This window comes from Ursus maritimus, unplaced genomic scaffold, assembly GCF_017311325.1.
Source record: "Ursus maritimus isolate PB19 unplaced genomic scaffold, ASM1731132v1 scaffold_3, whole genome shotgun sequence".
Taxonomy (NCBI): domain Eukaryota; kingdom Metazoa; phylum Chordata; class Mammalia; order Carnivora; family Ursidae; genus Ursus; species Ursus maritimus.
The window spans coordinates 62026473-62049519 of NW_024425563.1; the positions used below are offsets into that span (position 1 = coordinate 62026473).

Consider the following 23047-nt stretch of genomic DNA (forward strand, 5'->3'; position numbering starts at 1 on the left):
CCGAGAAAGTGCCTGTCTAGTCAATCAAAGTGTTCAAATTTCGAAGCAAAAGTTACCGGTCAGAAGCATATATAGGACAGGAGTGAGAATGTTTCGCCTGGGACTGGAACGCTAAGGGTCTGGGCAGGTTAGAGCGGACGCATAAGGCGCTGGGTCAAGGCAGGCACTGTTAAGGACAGTCGCATCCGGGCCCTCGTGCCGCAGACTGCCCTCCGTGCCAGGGGTCCTTCAGATAGGAGGTTCTGGGTGACTTTGGACGTCCGTTCATCCTCGGTGTAGGGTTTAGTTAGTGCCGGGCCTTCCACTTTTGGTTTTTTCCTCTCCTGGACAGGAGGCCTCTGCCGCAACCATGTTACGCCAGATTATCGGTCAGGCCAAGAAGCACCCGAGCGTAAGTTCGTGACCCCTTTCGCAGTGTCTTCACTTGTCCATCCTGTCACCGGCTGCGGCTTCCTTACCTTTCTGAGGGCTTCCTCCTTCACTGTTCTTGGGGTGTACCCTGCTTCACTTATGCTGTCCTCCTAATTGCTCCGGGCCCTCGAGCTCTGACCACGCCGTGCTTTGAGGGGTTTAGGCTGGCAGGCGGAAGGTGAGGGATACCTTCGAGGAAAATAAACTGGTGAATGTTGGAACAGCCTGCTGGTTGCACCCTCTGGTGTGTTGGTTGGGCCGAGGGATAGTTGTGCCCAGTGTGGGTTGGAGACCAGCAGGTCAGGTTTTCTATTTGTTATGCCATCTCAAAGATTTAGTGCTCCCTGCATTGCACCACCAGGCCTTGTGGCAATTACAAAGGTCTATAATCTTGGAATCCTCAGTTTGTCTTGACGTCTTTAGATTTTGGGGGAGTTCGGTAGCGCAGAGGTGACTCGCAGTTAAGTTCTTTTGTATCTCAATTTTCTCCCCACCATATCAATGTGTTGTCCTAAAACTCAATTACGCAGTCTTTATCTTAAACCCGTTGTGTAACTACACATTAAGCATTGGTAGCAATATGTTGTCAGAGATTTATGCATGTAACCAATGTTTGTAATGGGCATGCTTTTTTTGCTCATTCAACATTTTAATTTCACAGAATTTATGCTTTTCGTAACAAGACAGGCCAAGAAGTTGTTTTACAAACCTCGAGAGAAAGGAAGCCGGGAAATGCAATGAGAATAATGTATAAATATTAGAGAGGTGAAGAAGACTTGATATATTTTACTGGAAATTTAAAAATTTGAATATGAGTTTTTCTGCATGAAACCAGATTCATCTTCACATCTTTCAGAAATTCCATTTCTTTCTTTTGAACACAGTTATAAGAAATCTTACCTCAGTGTAAGGTCTACCTTTATTAAAATTTTAAAACAAGACCGAAAAATAGCAGTTTGAGACTTCATAACTGGTGTGTAGAAACTACTGTAGCCTTTCATTTTTTCAGTATTTAGGTATTTGAAGCTGGCAGTTAATTCTTGTCTATTTTGTGTTTGATTCTAGTTGATCCCCCTCTTCATATTTATTGGGGCCGGAGGTACTGGAGCAGCGCTGTATGTCTTGCGCCTGGCGTTGTTCAATCCAGATGTCAGGTAAGTACTTAAAAATTTTATAACTCTGATGGTCTACAGCTGGTTTAGAAGCCATAATCTTCAGGGAGGCAACATCAAGTAATAGAGCCTAAGTTCTGTAGTCGTGTATAGGAAGTTCAGATTCTAGTTCTGCTGTTGTCATTTACTTTTCTTGGTTCATAAAATTGTCTAAATTTCTCTGAGTCTCATTTTTCTCATCGGTAGAGTAGAACTGCTAATATCTATTTAGAATCTTGTGAGAATTGAGATAACTATTTTTATAAAATACTTAATCAGGGTTGCTGATACATGTAAATGGTTTTTGCCTGCTTTTCCTCAATAAGGAATGCTTTTTTTTTTTTTTTTTAAAGATTTTATTTAGTTATTTGTCAGAGAGAGAGCACAAGCAGGGGGAGCGGCAAGCAGAGGGAGATGCAGGCTCCCCATTGAGTAAGGAGCTTGATGCTGGGCTCCATCTCAGGACTCTGGGATCATGACCTGAGCTGAAGGCAGACACTTAACCTACTGAGCCACCCAGGTGTCCTAGGAATGCTTCTTTTTGAACTTGGAGAACAACAGGCAACAAAAAGATTTATTGTTATTATGTATACTTTTCTGTATATCACTTCTTTACTAAAAGCCAAGTTTAGAGTTTCCTGTGACAGGGATAGGGACATTCACTGTCCCAGAGGCCCTGTGTTCTACCCTTTCTTCTTCTTTTTTTTTTTTTTTAATTTAAATTCAATTAGTCAACATATAGTACATCATTAGTTTTTGGTGTAATGTTCAGTGATTCATTAGTTGCGTATAACACCCGGTGCTCATCACATCACATGCCCTCCTTAATGCCCACCACCCTGTTACCCACCCCCGCCACCTCCCTTTCCACAACCCTCAGTTTGTTTCTTGGCGTCAAGAGTCTCTCATGGTTTGTCTCCCTCTCTCATTTCTTCCCATTCAGTTTACCCTCCCTTCCCCTATGATCCTCTGTGCTATTTCTTATATTCCACATATGAGTGATGCAATATGATAATTGTCTTTCTCCAATTGACTTATTTCAGTTAGCATAATACCCTTCAGTTCCATCCATGTTGATGTAAATGGTAGGTATTCATCCTTTCTGATGGCTGAGTAATATTCTGTTGTATTTATGAATCACATTTTCTTTATCTGTTCATCTGTTGAAGGACGTTTCAGCTCCCTCCACAGTTTGGCTATTGTGGACATTGTTGCTATGAACATTGGGGTGCAGGTGCCCCTTCTTTCCACTACTTCACTAAATACCCAGTAGTGCTGTACCCTTTTTTCTAATTGATGACATGGTTTTGCTAATTATAGAGCCTATCTCTGCTTCAGCTCTAATGAAAACAACACCATACTTACTCTAATAGAAAATGAGATCTATTCAAAATACTGGCTTCTTAGGAAGTACAAAACTATTTTAAATAGTTTTATTACTATAACAATTACAATATTTGTTCCTTTTAGTTGGGATAGGAAGAATAACCCAGAACCCTGGAACAAACTGGGTCCCAATGAGCAATACAAGGTAAGCTACAGTATTGTTTCAGAATTGCTAGAAAGTTTATTTTAATACTCATGTAGTAGGGTTTTTTTTTGTTTTGAAATTGGATATACATGTAAAATTCCATTATAATGAACTTTGGAGGAACTGCTAGATTGTTCTATGAAATTAAAATGGCGTATTTCCCTAGCACATATTTTTTTCTAAGGTTTTATTCACAGACACTAGACTCTGGATGTGAAATTAAGATAATGTTTTCATTATTTGACTAAGTAAAAAAAGTAGAGGTGGTGTAGCTATCATATACCATTTTCTTAGATCTTGAATAGTCTAGTGCAGTGGTTTACAAACTTCAGTGTACGTAGGCCTCACGTAGACAGGTGGTTAAAACACATATTGTTCAGCTCCATCCCGAGAGATTCTAATTTAGGAGGTCTGTTGTGGAGACTAAGAATTTGCATTTCTAACAATGTTTCAGGTGGTGCTGATGCTGCTGGTCCATAGACCGCACTTTGAGTAGTACTATTCCAGTGGATGGTTTGGTTGGCTTTTCTTTCTTGTTGGTATGGTTGAAATATTTCAGGTGAGGGTAATTAGGAAGAAATGAAATTCAGTTGAAACTTAAATTTTACAATGAACTTCTAACTAAACTTTTTAACATCTTACCTGAAAAGTGGTTTATGGAGCTACTCTTTCACAGAATGAGTTTATGGACTGAGACCATTTAGTTATTTTATTGAGATACAATTGGCATATAAAATTACGTTAAGTGTGAAATATACAAGGTGTTGGTTTGATAAATTTATGTGTTGCGGTATGATTAATAGCATTACCTAACACTTTTATTGTCGCATAATTACTATTTTTTTGTGTGTGTTGAGAAAAATTAAGACCTAGTGTCTTAGCAGCTTTGACGTGTGTAATACATTATTCACTATAATTCCTGTGTTGTGTATTAAATATCCAGGACTTGTTTATTTACTAGTCACAAGTTTGTACTCTTAAACATCTCCCTAATTCCCCCATCCCCAGCCCCTGGTAACCACCATTCTACTTTAACAAGTTCAGCTTTTTTAGATTTCACATATAAGGGATATCATGCAGTATTTGTCTTTCTCGGTGTGGTGTATCTTACTTAGCATAGTGCTCTTAAAGCCCATCCATTTTGTTATTAATCTGACACCATTTGTTGATTCCCTAAACATAACCCTCCTTATGTGTAAAAATTTTGCATACAAAGAAACTCTGGAAATGTTAAAACCAGGGCAGCTTTATTAGAGTATTATTCATATTGCATACAACGTACCTATTTAAAGTGTGTAACTCACCATGTGCACTTTGCTGCTTCATCAAAAGAGAGAAATAGCAGTTTGCTTAAGCACTCTCAAGAACGGGTACCCTGACCAATGAGTGGAGATCAACATCCAATGGAGGTGGCTGCTATTATTATTAATAAGAGCAGCTTTTAAGATAATTATTGCCTTTGCTGATTCCAAGCTTTCCACTCAATTGGCTGATTGTAATTGGGCTCCCAAATCTCTAAATGGATCTCCCTGCAAGAAACAAAAATGTGCTGGCAAAGCTGAAATGAGCCACCTAACCTGTGTATTACATTTTAACTTGAAAAAATGGTAAATGGGCATCCTGATTTATTTTCCTCTCTTATAAGATTGTTTTAGTACATTTTAGAGAAAATGATTCCACATCCAGTAAACTTTAAAAAAGAAAAGGGAAAAAGCAGGCCTTGATCCTTCCACCAAATTGTGTATTGGAGTCTCCGGGTAGGTGTAGTTCAAAAAGCTCCCTAGGTGATTCTGATAATGAAGGCAATTACCAATGCCCTGGCACTGCAATAACACATGCCAGAACGAGGACATATGAATTGGAAATGGAATGTTGCTACAGCAAAAATCTATTTTGTATGGCATGAATGGGATGAGTAGCTATGACCTTGATTTAGAGATTGGAAAGATGAATCATATTTGATAAAAAAAATACTTGATAAAGTATCACCTGCTGTAACTTGGAAAGTGGACCATGTGCCTAAAGAGCTTGTTATGAAAAGATTTTGGAAAACAGGATGTTAGTGGACTATTATTGGCTGTATTTGCCAAGAGATGAACTTGTAGAAGAATTGGGCGATTTGTAAGCAGAAATAAAAGGGAACCAAGTCCTGAACTTGTGAGCCTAGAGTGAATGAAACCTGCTGCTGCTCGTAAACCTAAACAGTGAGGTAGACTAGATTATTTTTATCATTCACTACCCCTCACCTAAGATAATTGAGTTTTTTTGTTTTTGGCCATGCCACTTACTCTGGAAAACTCTTAAGTGAGGAGAATTGATATCTGCCACTTCTGAACCAGCGTGTGCTTCCCCCATTGTTCTATTTCCTCTGTCCTGAGACCAAAATGGACAGTTATTATTCATTCAACCCAGAATTTCAATGAAGAGAACACGGAGCAGTCAGCTTTCAAATGGCATATAAGCAAGTGAAAAACAAACCTTTTGTTGTAAACCACTAAGTTTTGGGGATTATTTGTTGCCACTTTGCAAATTTAGCCAAAGTTAAGGCCAACAAGAGGAGACAACTAAAATAGGATTAAAGCATTAAAGGCCCAGCAACACTCTCAACTGAATAAAGTGTCCCAAAGCCACGATCAGAATATGTGTGCGTTCCCAACTATTCCAGAGACCTTCCAGATAGCCACCATTAAACTGAGAAAAAGAATGGGGACATGGAAGCTGAAAAATAAAACAGATTCGAAAATTACTTCATTACTTCAACAGAAAATTTTGTTGCTGGCACATGGAACCGAATAGAAGCAAATACATCAGAAGTCTGCTTAGTTTTGGGAAAATTGGCAGAGATACTATGACCTTTCCACTCTGCATGAGTGTGAGGGCTTGATCCTGCTTCTTATTCAGTGTTGGCGAATCTTATAACTTGATCTTCAATTGTCTCTTTATAAAGTAAGAATGAGTAAGGCTGTGATAATTAAGATAAACATAAAGCATTGTGCCCTCAGTGTCTGGCATTCATTAGAAGAACCCAATCAATGTTTATTTTGTTAATCTGTAGCCTGTAGTTCTTTTATAAATATTCCCTCTAATTTTGTTAACATGTTAAGATAGCACAATTAGTTTCTTTTTAAAAATCTCGTTGTTTAGATTCAATTGCTTCATAAGAACAATGTCAGAACAAAGATTATTGCTCTTTGGCTTATTTATACTTCTCTGTCTATGCAACTTAGTGTATATCTCAAGGATAAGCTTTACAACCTGGAAACTTTTCTTTTTTTAAAACTTAAAATAAGAATTTTTCAGTTGGAGATAAAGAAGTTAGGGTATGTTTGGAAAAATAAAGAAAAGAATTTGAAGAAATAATAGATCAGGTTTATGAGCTTCTTAAAAAACCCTGAAGAAAATGATTCTGCAGTTTTTAGTTCTTTTGGAGTTAAAATAATGTAGTCTTCAGGTAATTAAATCACAGCCTCTTCGGCGTTCTTTGGCACAAGAATGTGTAAACCCAAGATTAAGCCTTGGGCTTAATGTATAAGTCCTTATGTTTTCTCAGTAGGAACTCGTGGAGATGTTTCAAATACAAATCATTTAAAAAAAGTTCGTGAGAGTTAGAGGCAGTTTTTTTTCCTAAAGCAATCATAGATTTCTAAAATTAATTTTAGTTGGGATTTTTTTTTTTTTTAAGATTTTATTTATTTGAGAGAGAGCATAAGCAGGGTGAGGGTCAGAGGGAGAAGCAGACTCCCCACTGAGCAGGGATCCTGATGTGGAACTTGATCCTGGGACTCCGGGATCATGACCTGAGCCAAAGGCAGCCTCAACCGACAGAGCCACCAAGGCGCCCTCGTTGGAAATTTTTTTAGAAATTACAGGTTTCCAAACATGCATTATGATTTAAATAAAAAATTATTTAGAAGCAAAAATTCGGTATTGTTTAAAAACTTTTGTACCGGAAGTGGTCAGGTGTCGTCAGTTTGATATTGATGCAATCTGATTTAGGAAATTGAGGGAACATACTAACACTGTTCTTCTGAGGTAGATTGAATATTTTTACCTTACCAAAATCATTACCAAAGGACTGGAATTTTAGTGTCTGTCTTTGGATGATTTTTATATTGTTAAATATCCATAATAAAAAATTCATGTCTGTAATTGTTACTATAGAAAGCTGAATAAAAATAATTTTAAAACTTCTGTATCATCTCTGTGTATTTGATAGATTATCTAAAATATCTTTTTTCTTTTCCAAGTTCTACTCAGTGAATGTAGATTACAGCAAACTGAAGAAAGAAGGTCCAGACTTCTAAATGAAATGTTTCACTATAAAGCTGCTTAGAATGAAGGTCTTCCAGAAGCCATCCGCACAATTTTCCACTTATCCAGGAAATATTTCCCCTCTAAATGCACGAAATCATGTTGGTGTATTATGTTGGGGTTTACACTGAATAATAAATATCTGAAACTTGATATGTGTCACTATTTAATGCTAAAAATCTGCTCTGAACTTTATAACTAGGGTATAGGAAATAAGCTTAGAATTCAAGGAATTTCTTGAATTTCCATCTATTTGTATAATTAGAAAATAAGACTTTAAGCTGCTCAAATCACTTTTCATTTTTTTGTGTGTATGACATTGGTAACTTCACTGAAGTATATTTAACAACTGGAGCTGGAAATTATGCAAAGATAGATCTGGAAGAGTAGTCAGGTGTCTTTGACATTGGCAAAGTGGAAACTTGGATTTCTGCTAATGACTGATGTTGAAGTGTGTTGTTGTTAAATGATTTTTACAATGGCATACTCTATGCTGAAGATTTTCAAGATTATCAGGGACTGTAGTTGGATCTGAGTCCATCTAGTTCATTGAGCTAGTGACCATTATGATTTTACTGTGTTGATTTAATCACACAACAGACTGCTTTGCCCGTTCCTCATCTTAATGAGGTCACCAAGCAAAGCTGCATTTAAATACTGATGTCTTGGGTTAGCATTTATGTATATTTGATAAGTTGCAGTTTTCAGAATTTGCAAATGCTTCCCGGTAGATACTTGAAGGAAAAAAAAGAGCCAACCAAAAATTACACTGAATTTCACTTTTTTCAAGTTTGTCAATTCACCATGATCAGGATTTACCCTTACTATTCCACTAAAAATGCTTTTGTTAAGGTCATCTATGACCTACCTCCATGTTTCTAAATTCAAGTCAATTATCAGTACTCACTTTGACCTAACACTAACAGTTGACATAACTCTTCCTTGAAACATTTTCATCTGTAGTCTAGAACAACATACTTTGTTTTTCTTTCACATCATTGGCTTTTCTACTCAGTTTCTTGGTGGTGCACTTTCATCTTTGTGACCTTTTAATGTTGGAATACCACAAAGAAAAACACTTAGGACCTCTTCATTTTCTGCAGTCTTCATCCAGTCTCATATTTTTAAATGTTGTGCATGTCCTAGGTAATTTTTCAGAACAAATGTTTTTTCCATATGTATATATACACACACACACACATATATATATACCTACACACATACTATGTATGGATATATCTTGTGTTCACTCCACCTCTCCATGTGGATGTCTAATGGGGATCTTAAATTTAACATGTCCAATTCTGAATTTGTGAACCTCTCAGACTCCACGTCTACAATCTTCAATCCCACTATCTTCAGTCATACCAGTTTATGGGAACACCATCCTTATAATTAAGGCCAAAATCCTCAGTCTTCATTACCATTTTTTAATATTCCAATATATCAGTAAGTCATGTTTGCTCTACCTTCAAAATACACCCAGAATATCACTGTTTTCAACATATAATTCCCTCCCCTATCACCGTGGTTCTAAGCCATTGTCAGCTAACCTCAATTATTAAAATAACTTCTCAACTAATTTCTCTATGGTTCTCAACACAGCAACCTAAGTGATCTGAAATATATGTCAGAATATGACATTCTTTTGCTCAAGGCCCACCAACATCTTTCCCATTTTATTCAAAAACTAGATATTTCAACTTTATGACTCTATTTTCTATTATTTTCTACTTTGCTCACATACCTCCACCAAGTGGATTTCCTCGATTTTCCGCCTCAGTGCATATTCCTGCCACAGGGATTTGATCTCTGGTTTAGAATTCTCTTCCCCAAATATTGGCATGGATTGCTCTCTCACTTTTTATAGTCTTTCTCCAGTGTTACCTTTTCAATGAGGCCTTCCCTGTCCAAAATTTTGCACCCTGCTTCACCATCATCACTTTCTATTTCTTTTCCCATATTTATTACTGTCTTAATATGTAATTAACTTACTTTGAAATATCTCCCCTCACTAAAATTTAAGCTCCATGAGGACACGTATTTTTTGTCTTTTTTGTATCCATAACACCTGCAATGGTACCTAGCACATAGTTGGTCTTCAATAAATACTTGTTAAATGGATGTTTAAATAAAAGGCCAGTTCATTAAGCATCTAGAAGAGTATATAGTCTTAAGTGGATACAGGTGTCTCTTAATGGAGGCAGACAATCAGAACTGGGAGATGGTGAAACATCTTTTACAAAAGCACTCTGAGCTGTGCTCCCTTGTCACTGCCCCCAGCTGATATTTTTTTTTTTCCCAGTTGACAATTTTTAATAGGTTTTAAGTTTTTCAACTAGAACATTATTATGTTTGTACTAAAATAGTATCTACTGTTCTGGAGTTCGAAGGTTATTTTCTTTCACAAACTATAATCAAGATAAATCTGAATGAAGAAGTATAGGCACAAAACCAGATAGATCCTTTTTTTTATATTAAAAAAAAAAAAAGTCTTTGAGTCCTCAATACCATCGTCCTTGCCAAAACTATCCATTTTCTTTTGTTTCCAGTTGTAAAAGCAATGCATGCTCAGCGCAGTTAAAATAATTCACACAAAAAATATATATCTAAGGCATGTTTTTTTTGTGGTGTAGAGGATATGTTAGATGCTATTTTGTAACCACTTTTTCAAAAATGCTCAAATATGGCATTCAGGAATGTCTTTATTTTAACAAATAACAGTTACTGTTAAGCAAAACAGACCATGTATGTTAATGATACTGAAATGCAACAATGAAAAAATATATATTATACATATGAATTATATGTACATTTACTACACTTTAACATTTCCCATTGTACCAGTTTGTTCCTTTCCTCTGGGGTGGTTGGTAGAATTCATTTGTGGAGGAAATCTCCACTTGGTTACGTAGAAGTTAATGAAACCGAGAAAGGGTTATAAGAGGGCGTCTTACAATGGGATGAAACTAATAATAATAGTTAACATTATTCAGCTGGGCACCACACTAAGCTCCTTACATGTGTTCATATATTATTAATTACAACATTGTATGGCAGACTTTTTACTCCTTCCCCACCCCTTTTTTGACAAATAAGGAAACCGAGGCATAAAAATATGCCCAGGGTCAAACATGATTAGGAAGTGGTGGAGCCAGGTTTTGAATCCAAGGAATTTGACCTAAGAGTTCATTCTCTGAACCCTCTAGACTTGTCTCAGATTTGCCTTTAGAATTAAATAAAATAATATATATAAGAAGTTTAGTATATTTCCTGGCAGGATAAACATGACTTAAGTTGTAAGCTATTGTTATTATAAACCCTGGAGTTTATTTCTTCCTCTCCTTCCATGAGAAGCTTCTAAAAGCCATATTATATAAAACTTAAAAAAATTGCTATTTAGTAAAAGCTTATCCAACCAACAACAATCTGATCAAAAGATCCTCTATTATAAATATCACTGATTTCAACATGTGGACAAAGTGGACCACCTTTTATACCAGAGCTATATAACTTAAGAAGTGGTGTGATTTATGTTTCTCAACTAGTTTTGCTAAAGCATTGCCTGCCCACAAAGCATGCCATAATAATGTTCCACCTTCTCTGGTTTGCATTATGACTTGGTGAATTAAAATCTTGATATGCAGATCATTCTTCTAGGTTGAAAATGATACTGAGTTAATCCATGCCTGATACTGAAAGAATTCATTGATGTTATATGAATGACAAGTAGCATCTGAAAAAATCCTTAAGTCTCCTCCCTGCTGTTGTTTTTTTTTAATCGTAAAAGGCAACAGCTTATGTACTTTATAATAACATTTTCCTGTTTGTTACTTACCAGCTAATGCTACACAAGATTTTTAGACTCCATATTAATTCATCCTACGTGAAGACACTTTGCAAACTTAATTTGTTTTAAACTGTTCAGAGAGTAATTTATCCTTCCCAGTTATCTAGTGTATTTAAACATCTTAAGGTACAAAGCAACTTTGTTAGAATTCTATAAGTTGCTTTAATCTTATAATTCTTATAGGGGTTTTGTCTGATGTTCCCTCATGATTACTCATAGCAGTGGTGTGCTGGTAAATATTTAACAAACAGCTTTCTGGGAGGAAGAATCTTGATTTGTAGCATTTGCCAATTTCTGTTATTGGCAGACTAATGCCCCCCCAAAGTAGTTCACTTCCTAATGCTGGAAACTGAGAATGTGTTAAATTACATGGCAAAGGAGAAGTAAGGTTGCAGATGAAATTAATGTTGCTAATCAACTGACCTTAAAATAGGGACATTATCTTGGGTTATACAGAGCTCTGTGTAATTAGATGAGTCCTTCAAAGTGGAAGAGAGGCTGAAGAAGAAAGTCACAAGGAGGTGTGACTGCAAAATAATGATCAAAGAAATAAAATGTTGCTGGCTTTAAAGATAGAGAAAGGGGCCATGAGCCAAGGAATTTGGGAGACCTCTAGAATCTGGAGAATCTATGGGAATGGATTTTTTTTTTTTCCTAGAGCTTCCAGAAAGAAATTCAGCCCAATGGTACTTGTAACAGAATTTTTTTTTTTTTAGATTTATTTATTTTAGAGAGAGAGAGAGTAAGCAAGTGGGAGGAGGGAGAGAAAGAGAGAATCCTCAAGCAGACTCTCTGCTGAGTACAGAGCCTGAAGCAGGGCTTAATCCCAAGAGCCATGAGATCATGACATGAGCCAAAACCAAGAGACGGACACTTAACGGACTGAGCCATCCATGCACCCCATAGACCTGCGACTGGCTTCTAACCTATATAACTAAAATATTAAACTTACATTGTTTTGAACCACTGAATTCCTGGTAATTTTTTGTAACAGCAATAGAAAACTAATACACCCATCATGGCAGGGTTCAAGGCACCCTGTTGGTGTTATTGATCACAGGTTGGGAAAAGATGAGAACATTCATCTCTTAGGAAATGATGTGAACTGGTTCAAGCACACCACTGAGTGGACTCAAAAGTTTTCTTCATTTTCTCCTTATATTTTATAGTAGAATAATAAACTAGATAAAAAATGACTAATAGAAAATCTCATATTATGATTAAACTGTTTCCTAGTACTTATTTTTTTTCTTGCTTTTTAGGACCTAAGGCAGCCAGAAGGTAGGAAGTGAGCAATTAGAGAAGGGAAGGGATATGAGACAGGGTCACTACATTGAACAACTCCTAAGAGGGCTTTTTCATATGGACTGTGGTACAAATAACATCCCATGGAGTTGAGCAAAATTAAGCCTCCGAAATGGTTTTAAATTTTTATACAAATATGAAAACTGCTATTCTTTGATTGTTTTTTCATGTAGGAAAAAGAGCATGGGGTTTGGAATATATATAACTTGATTTTAGTTCTGTCTCCCTAAAAGAACCAAAAATAAATGCAAGAGATCAAAACATTGTAACAGAAATGAAGAATACCATTAATGGGCTCTATATGGACTGGATATGGTTGAGGGGAAAAAAAAAATCTCTGAGCAAGAGAATATATGAATAGAATCCTTGAAAACTGAAAAAGTGAACAGAGACTGGAAAAAAAAAATACCCAGAGACTGTGAGACAGCTATAAAAGGTGTAACATACATGTAATAGAAATACAAGAAGGAGAAGAAAGGGACAGAAAAAATATTTGAAACAATGACAGAGAATTTGCTAAAATTAATGTCAGAAAGCAGACCACACATCTGATCCAGGAAGCTCAAGAACACCTGGCAGATAAATTCAAAACAAAACAAAACAAACAAAACAAAAAATACTACACATAGGAAATCAACTTTAAATTTAAAAAATCCTGAAAGAAGCCAGAGAAACAAACAAATATGTTAAGAAAGGAGAGAAAATGGATTCATGTGAAATGGTCAGTTAAAACCACAAAAGGCAGAAAAAAAGTAGAAGACAAAAATAGGAACAAAGAACAAGGACACCAAATAGAAAACAATGACAAATATGTAATATTTATTCAAACTTTATCAATAATCACCTTGAAAACAATGATCTAAATATACCAATTAAAAGACAGAAATTGTTAGAATGGATCACAAACAAGACCCAGCGATATGTTGTTTATAGGAAAGCCACTTAAATAGAAAGACAAATAGATTAAAAATAAATGGATGGAGAAAAGTATACCATGCTAACACTAATCTAAAGAAAGCAGAAGTAGCTGTAATAATTTCAGACAGAGCAGATATCAAAGCAAGAAGTTTAGGGATAAAGAGGGGTGTTTACATAATGATAATGGGATCAATTCTACAAGAAGACATAATAATCCTTAATGTGTATGTACCTAACAATAGAGTGTAAAATATATGAGGCAAAATGTGATAGAACTTCAAGGAGAAACAGATGAATCCTTCGTTGTAGCTTCAACACCCCTCAGTCCTCAGTTGACAAACACAATTTGTCAAAACTCACAGAGAAGAAATAGACGATCTTAATAGGCCTATATCTATAAAAGAAATTGAGTCAACAGTGAATAACCATCAAAAACAGAAAGCACCAGACTCAGATGTTCAGTGGCAGATTTTGCCAAACATTTAGGGAAGATATACCAATTCTCTGCACTCTCTTTGGAAGTCCTAGCTAAAGCAATGACAACAAAAAGGAAGACAAGGTATAACAATTGGGAAGGAAGAAATAAATTGTCTTTGTTCACAGATGAGATGATCATCTATGCAGAAAATATGGAATAATTCACCAAAAAAGTCTGGAAGTAATAAGTGACTATAGCAAGGTTGCAGGGTACAAGGTTAATATACAAAAGTCAATCATTTGGGCTGCGTGCCTGGCTCAGTTGGAAGAGCATGCAACTCTGGATTTCAGGGTTGTAATTTTGAGCCCTATATTGGGGCTAAAAAAATAAACTGAAAAAAAAAAGTATTAAAAAAGTCAATCATTTTCTTGTATACCAGCAATAAACAAATGGAATTTTAAATTAAAAACACAATACCCTTTATATCAGCATCCAAAATAAGAGAAATATTTAGATATAAACCTAACTATATATAATATAATATAATATAATATAATATAATATAATATAATATAATATAATATATATATAGCCTATGTGAGAAAAACTATAAACTCTGATGAAAGAAACAAAAAACCTAAATAAATGGAGAGATATTCCATGTTCATGGATAGGAAAACTCAGCATTTTCAAAATGTCAGTTGTTCTCAACTTGATCTATAGATTCAGTGCAGTTCCAATCAAAATCTTGGTAGGTTATTTTGTTGATATCAACAAAATGATTCTGAATTTTATATGGAGAGGCAAAAGATTCAGAATAACCAACATGATATTGAAGGAGAAGAACAAAGTTGGCAGACTGACCGTACCCAATTTCAAGACTTACTATAAAGCTACAGTAATCAAGGCAGTGTTGGTACTGGCAAAAGAATACACAAATAGATGAATGGAACAGGATAGTAAGCCCTCCACCCCCAAATGGTTCAGCCACTTTGGAAAACAGTTTGGTGGGTTTCTTATAAAACTAAATATGCTCCTTGGTATTTACCCAAAGGAGTTGAAAACCTTTGCCCACACTAAAACTGAACATGATCTTTAGAGCAACTTCATTTGTAATTGCCAAAACTTGGAAGCAGCCAAGTTGTCCTTTAGTAGATGAGTGGATAAATATACTGTTACATTTAGGCAGTTGAATATTATTCAGCACTAAAAAGAAAGGAACTGTCAAGCCATGAAAAGAACAGGAGGGGCCTTAAATACATATTACTATGTGAAAGAAGTCATATGAAAAGTCTATGTATACTGTATGATTCTGACTATGTGACCTAGAAAAATCAGAACTATGGAGACAATATTTTGTTCAGTGGTTGCCAGGGGTTGGGGGTGGTGGCAGCAGTGAGGAAGTGGAACACAGGATTTTTAAGGCACTGAAAATACTCTGTATGATACTATAGTGATGGATACATGTCATTATACATTTGTCCAATCCCATAGAAAGAAGAACACCAGGAGAGAACCATAATGTAAACTATTGACTTTGGATGATTGGGATGAGTCAATGTAGGTTTATCAGTTGTAACAAATGTAACACTGTGGTCAGGGATGTTGATAGTGCAGTAGTTTATGCATGTGTAGGGACAGGGTGTATTTAGGAAATCTCTGAATCTTCCCCTTAATTTTGCGGTGAACCTAAAACTGCTCTATTTTAAAGAGAGAGAGGGAGGGAGAGAAGAAAGGAAGGGTTAAAAAAAAAAAATCCAGAACATGATTTTCAGCCTAGATTTTTTTCCCCCTTGGATCTCTCATAATACATGGCCATAGATATATTTATGATGGCTACCAAAACTCTATGTGTAAATCTGCTTCCCCATTTCACATATCTTGAGTGCAACACTGAGGTTTTCTGTGTATCCATAAGAAGAGCATCTATGTTTGTTTTGCTCATCATTGTATCCTCAAGGCCTGTATGTTTCTCTACTTAATAGGCCCACAAATATTCATTGATTGAGTATATAGAACACAATGTGATTGCCAAAGCTTTTGATTTATAGACGTTTTCTCTGTGACTGTATAACTTAATCTGTAGATGGTAGTTGAATTTTGAATGAATGTTTAGAAGCAAAAGCTCAAGTGCTTATAGATTATTAAAATGAAAATAAAATGCATTAAAAAATTTTTTTATATAAGCCTGAAGGGATCACATATAAAACGGCAATGACATAGTGGTTGAAAAACCCTAATTACTGACAGTTGTTTACTATGTAGACATCTTATATGACATTTCTAGATGGAAGCTATTAATTTTAATTACTCTAAAAAAACAATGTATATAGGCATTTGTAGTTTATCATTATAATATGGTGATATACTCCTTTTTTTTATTAGAATCCCACAGTGCCTAACAGTCATGAATAAATTTATAGACTTGTTTTTCATATTGAAGGAAAATGACTATGAGCATTAAATGTCCTCTTCTTTTAGTTTCCTTACTTCGGGCAAATAAAACAAAAGACCTAGTGGATAATGAGAGTAAATTACTCCATGGAGGAGCAGAACTGGATGACTATTATTAATTTTTAGGTCAATAAACAAGCAAAAAGATCATATTACTGGCCAATATTGGTATAAAAATATTTTAATTTTTGTTTTGGAGTTGACTTATCAAATAAGTATAATTTTTGAATTCCAGAAAATTTTGGCAGAAGAAATGAGTATGGTATTTGCTAGCATGTAAACATGTAGACTTGATTGCTGATCATAAAAAATTGCAAGAAATGCAGTGCTACTTATTTATTAGAATGCAGTGAAAATTAGTTCACTGGAAAGAAAACAGAAAGACATTTTAGCTAATTTATATTGCTTCTTAAGAGCACAAACCTAATGAAATACTATGTTAGGAAAGAAATGCTTAGAAAGCAAAGTACATGGAGAAACATTGAATTATCAGACTGCTAGGGATAAAAAATAAAGCTTCAGGAATTAGGTGGATTAATTTTGCTTTTGCTTCTGTTAATGGATAGTGAGGGGGAGAGCTGGAGCTCATGTTTGAATATGCAAGGCTATTTGCTTGGGTTACCTCACTTTTTATCTTCCCATCAGTCTGCTTTATTTTACTTATTTTCATATAAGAGAAATGAAGTTCAGAGAGGCTGGTTGAATAATAATTTTAAAGTTACACTACTAGCTTATAGGAACAGGTGTTTGAATCCAAATCTACATAGCACCAAAGTCTATTTTCTTTCTACGATACCATACCTCTTCTCTGATAAGAGTCTCTCTACTTCCAGCTATGCTTGTCAGGGTAGCACATGAAAAGCATCAGTAATTTTGAGTCCTAAAGCCATTTGCAAAATGATCCAGCTTTACAAAACTGCAGACCTGGTGGGAGTGGCTTCATCTTGCCTTTACTGTAATTTGCTCTTTTCATTGCCTTTGGGCTATTTTTATTCCTGTTTTAACAGATGAAGAAATGAGTATAGCAGTTAAGTAAATTACCTATGGTTACATAGACACAAATTGCTGAAATGGGATTTGAAACCAGGCAGGGTAACTCCAGAGTGCGCATGCTTAACCAATGTGCAAAAATGTCAAGCCTCATGGAGGAGGAAATATAATCCTTCCTGCCTGCTACAGTTTTCATTATCTTCTGGTGATTTATACTGTTTGTGGATAAATAGCTGGGGATATGGGGATGGGTGAGAGGGGAGTGCAGAGGGAATGGAACTCAAATGCAGTTCTTTAATTACTCTGGTGATTGTTTTATGATTTTTACCTGCTCTTGGTATATGTTGTGGGAGATGGGAAGACAAAAGGTATATTTGGACAGTGATAAATAGGGATATAAGGTATAAAGTTTATAGCATAAGGTATATAAGCTGATAATAAGAGATAAGACTGAAAATGTGTGTTGGGGACAGATCAAGAAAGGAAGACAAGATTAAATTTTATGTGGTAGTTGGCATTTATTTTTTTAGAGATTTATTTATTTATTTGAGAGAGTGAGAGCTCGCACAAGTGGGGGGAGGGGGAGGGGGAGAAGGGGAAAGAGAGAGAGAATCTTGAGACAAGCAGACTCCCAGCTGATGTGGGGCTCGATCCCAGGACTCTGAGATCATGATCTGAACGGAAATCAAGAGTCAGACGCTCAACCAACTGAGCCACGCAGGTACTCCAGAGAGGAGCATTTATGATAGACACGATCATTATGATAGATAGAAGTTACCTTTAAGAGGTTAATCTGGTCTAGTTCGTATATGGTGAGTTGGAAAGAGAAGACATTGGAATTAGGAAGTCCAACTGGAAGCCTATTTGAAAAATAATATACACTACATGTATTTATTAGGGAAATACTGTTAAAACAGATAAATCTCCCTGTATTAGCTGGGCTACCATAACAAAAATACCATCGATTGGGTGACTTAAACAACAGAAATTTATTTTCTCATAGTTCTGAAGGCTGGAAATCCAAGAACCTACATGGTTCAGTTTCTGGTGAGAACACTTTTCTTAGCTTGTAGCCTTCTCTCTATGTCATCACATGACAGAGAGAGTGAGAGAGAGCACTCAGATTGTCTTTTTATGAGGGTATTAATGCCATCATGAAGGTACCACCCTTATGACCTCATCTAACCCTACTTATATCCCAAAGACCCCATCTCAAATGCCATTACATTAGCGTATAGGGTTTCAACATTTGAGGGAACGTAAACATTCAGTCCATAACATCCCACACCTTCGTGGCTTAACACAATAGAATTTAGTGAGGTCCAACACAGGCATTCCTTGGCAGAAGATTTTAATATGTTTCATATTCTGGGACCTTTCTGTATGTGATTCTACCCTTTTATAGCACCTTAGAGACCTCTGCATTTATTTGGCATATGGGTAAAGAGAATAGAGGAACATACATTGGAAGTTTTATAGGACTTGTCTGCAAAGGCTCATATCACTTCTGTCACACTCCTTATACAATAACTCCTTCATATATAGATAGCTCATTGCAAGGGAGACAGACTGGACAATGTACTTTAGCTGCATCAGTCAAGATAGGCTAGGTTTTGCTATTGTAAAAAGCAACACCGAAAACTTCATTAACTTCACTAACAAAAGTTTATTCTTCACTCATAGAACATTTCCAAAACAGGTCAGTGAGGGAGCTCTGCTTTTCAAAGTCACTTTGCACCCTAAGATAATGAGGACCTTATTTCCTAGGTTACTCTTCTGATTACTAAAAATTTGACTCATCCCCTTTCTCTCAAGCAGAAGTGGTCACCTCCTAATTTTATCTAGATAAAGAATTAACCTCAAACTTGCGATTGATTTCTGGGTGATACATAACAGTTTCTACATCAGGGAATACTATGTAGTCATCTCTAAATTAAGTCTGGATATAGCTCCTCTTGGTTCAGAGAGAATTGAAGGGGGCACATGACTGGCTCAGTTGGAAGAGCATGTGACTTTTGATCTTAGGGTCTTGAGTTTGAGCCCCATGTTGGGTGTAGAGATTACTAAAAAAAATAAATAAAACTTAAAAAGTAGACTTGATAACTATGAGACAAACTATATATATCCCACATACTCAATATATAGTGGTAGAATAGGCACAAAATAACCACAATGAACATTCCCATTCAGAGGAAGAATGGGAACACACGGTAGTCTCTGGTCCATTAAAATTCTGACATCTTTCTATGTTATGAGGGTCCCCAAACCTAAGGACCCCGATTGGGTCAGTTCTACTTTCTGGGAGGTGGTACACAGTCCATTGTTCTGTGGCTCCCAGGTTTTGCCTTTTGAAGATTGTGCCTATCTGTTATTTCTCTGTCTCACCTAAAGTGAACATTGTAGAATATGTCCTCCTTGGAGACTGAGTAGCTTTTGTTCAATCTGCTTCTTGTCCAAGGAAGGTTGGAGGCCAAGGGTCATTCTAAGTCTTAAGCAGTCATAGAAATTTCTAGTTTAGACTTGTGATTTTTTTGAAAGAAAAAGGTTTCTGTAAACTTAATAGGCATTTAATCTGATTCATTACTTTTATATGCCAATGATCCACCCACAGTTCTTTTCTAGACATATGTAGATTTACCATATAACTTTTCTTTTTCATCCCCATCTGCTCTCTCTATATTACTCCCACTTTCACCATTCTCTCTTGGTATCTCAGCTTGATTGGAGTACTTTGGACTTATTAGACTTTGGTGGCAGAATACACCCTTGATTTATTTTTCCTGGATCATTTTGACTAATTGAAAACATATGTTGGGTATCAACTCAATTTATTGACAAACCTTAGGTTTGATCTCTGTAGAAGGCTGAGTTTTACTTGGTCTTTCTTGCTCAGAGGTCTTCTCTGTTTTATCTTTAACTACTTGGGTTTGAGGAGTTACCTCTTCCAACCCTACAAGTCAACAAATTCAGGCTGATATTCTTGCTTGTTACCAGCCAGTTCTTTTCATGACCTTCTTATTTTCTTGTAATGCCTCATGGAATGTAGGCAACACTAATCAAAATATGCTACTGAACTTCTCTTTTTAACCTTTCCCTTATGCCCACAAGTTCATTAGGTGTATAGTCTTCTATCTAAGTTATTGCAGGTGGCAGATCTATCAAATGCTTTGCCTTGGCATTAGTATTGGAAATCATATTTTCACGCTCTGAAAAGAGTTTCCTCACAGTTTCCTGTTGTCTGAATACAATGCCACAGTTGGTTTTGTTGTTATGGCAGTACCTGACTGGCAAGTACTAATTTAGTATTTTTTCAGGATAGGCCAGATATAGAATAAAAATCTCCCAAATCTCAGTGACTTACTAAACGAAAATTTATTTTTCTTTCATTCTACATTCCTGGTATGGGTTGGACGAGAGGTTCTGTTCATAATAGACACTATGGAATCAAGGCTAGTAAAGGTTTCATCTAAAAACCATTTTCTTTTGAAATCATAGGGTGACCAAGCCATCCTGGTTTGTCTAGATCTTTCCCAGATTTAGCACTAAAAACCTGGCTTCCCAAGAACTCCCATTGGTCCCTGTCAAACCAGATCAATTTGTGTAGACTGTTCTGATCTTAAATCTGGAAGTCCTATGTCCCAGGAACGTCCTCAGTTCTGGGAAAATTGGGATGGTTGGTTACCCCATGCAATCACTGCGGCAGTGGTAAGGAAATGTTGCTCTTAAGGAATCAGCCCAGTAATGACACCTGTTGCTTCTCCTTCCTCTCATTGGCCAATGCAAGCCAGATGTCATTGTCTAAAATCAAAGTGGGCAGAGAACAACCTATCATGTGTATGTAAAGTAGAAATATTTAGTGAACAGCACAAAGAACTACCACACTAGCTCTGTGCTCAGGAAGAAGACAAAATGGTTTGATAAGTAGCTGGTGAGGCCACGGCATATAAAAGAAATTGTGGTGGCTTATGACACAAAAACTTAGGAAAAGTTGCACAAATAAAATCAATATAAAAATGGTAAAAGCAGATGTTCAGAAAGTGATCCAGAAGATAAATCAGATTTAAAAGATAACAAGATCTGCTTTTGAACTAGAAATTTGAACTTGGTTTTAGTTAGTATATGTACATGTATGATGGTGGATATAATACATGTAGAATTTTAAGATCAGTTACACTCCGAGGGTGAAATTTTGGAGAAAATACAGGCAATGAATGCAAATCAGCCACCTGTACAGATTGCTCTTTTTGAGCTCAACAAATGTAAAAATGAAATTTAAGGATTTCCAAGTCTATTAGTTACTAGACTTAGGTTCAGAATAGTAGTCAATCATTTATTCATGTATTAATTTACTCAACAAATATTTATTGAGGGACAAGCCGTGATAGGGACATATAAGAAGGTAGACATATAACTGTCTTCTTCTTATTGGGGGAGATAGGTAAGCAGGTACATATGTTATAGATTGTGATAATTATTGTGGAGAAATAAACAGGAAGATAAGTTGGAGAACTAAAATAGAGGGCAAAGAAGAGGTAGGAAGCATTTTGAATCAGGACATAAGGGAAGTTCTCTGTGAGGATATCATATAGCTGAATCCTGCACGGTAGGCATGAGATGGCCAACAGAAGAGCTGGTAGAATAGCTCCGTAGTCACAAGTGTTAGTAAGTGCAAAGGCACCGAGCCTTGAAAGAAGAGCCACATGAAGCCTACATGGCAAGAGTGTAGTCATTGGAAAACTGTTACAAAAAAACGTAAGAGAGAAGGTAGGAGCCAGGCTAGAGTAAGGAGACTGGACTTTATATGTTGTTAATAGAAAGATTTTTACTCAGTAAGTGATATGATCTGTTTTTTGTTGTTTTACAAAGAACAGTCTGATCGCTGTTTGGAGAATGGCTGGAAGAGGGCAAGAGCAAAGGCAAGGAGACCGATTGGGAACCACTTTTAACAATCTTGATGAGATAAAATTACCTTTGGATTAGGGTGGTGGCAGTGGGGATTGAGAGAAGAGGATGGATTTTAGATATAATGTGGAAGGAGCAGCAATAGGACTTGATGGATGTAAGGAGGGAAAGAAAGAGAAGGATTAAGAATGACTCTTTAGTTTTTGGCTTGAGCAACTTAACAAGAGGATGTACCCTTTACCAACCTATGGATAATTTAGAAAGAAACAAGATCTATGGGAAAATCAAGATTTCTGCTAGGACCAACAATTTGATATATTTGGTGAATATCCAAGTGGGTGTATCAAGTAAGCACTTGGGTATGTGGGTCTGGAGACCTGGAGAGAAGGCATTTATGAGATATCAGCATATTGATGGTATTTAAAGATAGGATAATGGTTAAGAATGTGTAGGGAGAATATATAGATTCAGAAGACAAGAAGATCCTGGACAGATCTGGAAGAAATCCAACATTTAGAGATTTTCATAAAGAATGAGGAACAGGAAAGGAGACTGAGAAGATGAGATCAGAGAGTCTAGTGTAATGAACACCAAATGAGGAGACTGTTTCAAGAATGTGGTGTGGTGGAAAATCATGCTATTGCTGCTGAAAAGCTCAATAAGAAAAGGACAGAAAATAGCCACCACATTTGGCAACATGCAGATTGCCACATGAGCAATCTCTATGGAATAGGTTGAGGAATGAGTGGAAAATGAGGAAATAGACAGTGAGTATAGATAAAGATCTCCAGGCATTAATTAATCAT

The 23047-nt window shown here is 36.3% G+C and overlaps 1 protein-coding gene across 1 annotated transcript; it reads left to right on the forward strand.

Moving 5' to 3' along the window:
- The first annotated feature begins 225 nt into the window (after positions 1–225).
- Positions 226–7557, forward strand: NDUFA4 (NDUFA4 mitochondrial complex associated). The gene is made up of 4 exons (XM_008686336.2): positions 226–391; positions 1477–1565; positions 3033–3093; positions 7341–7557. Exons 1-4 carry the CDS (start codon positions 350–352, stop codon positions 7395–7397), a joined length of 249 nt encoding a protein of 82 aa, XP_008684558.1. The 5' UTR covers positions 226–349; the 3' UTR covers positions 7398–7557.
- Positions 7558–23047: the final 15490 nt, after the last annotated feature.

Excerpts from the sequence above, each read along its gene's own strand:
- NDUFA4 (XM_008686336.2), top strand. The coding sequence starts at position 350 with ATGTTACGCCAGATTATCGGTCAGGCCAAGAAGCACCCGAGC. Across the intron at positions 392-1,476 it reads AGGCCAAGAAGCACCCGAGC|TTGATCCCCCTCTTCATATT; the intron begins GTAAGTTCGTGA and ends GTTTGATTCTAG. Across the intron at positions 1,566-3,032 it reads TTGTTCAATCCAGATGTCAG|TTGGGATAGGAAGAATAACC; the intron begins GTAAGTACTTAA and ends TGTTCCTTTTAG.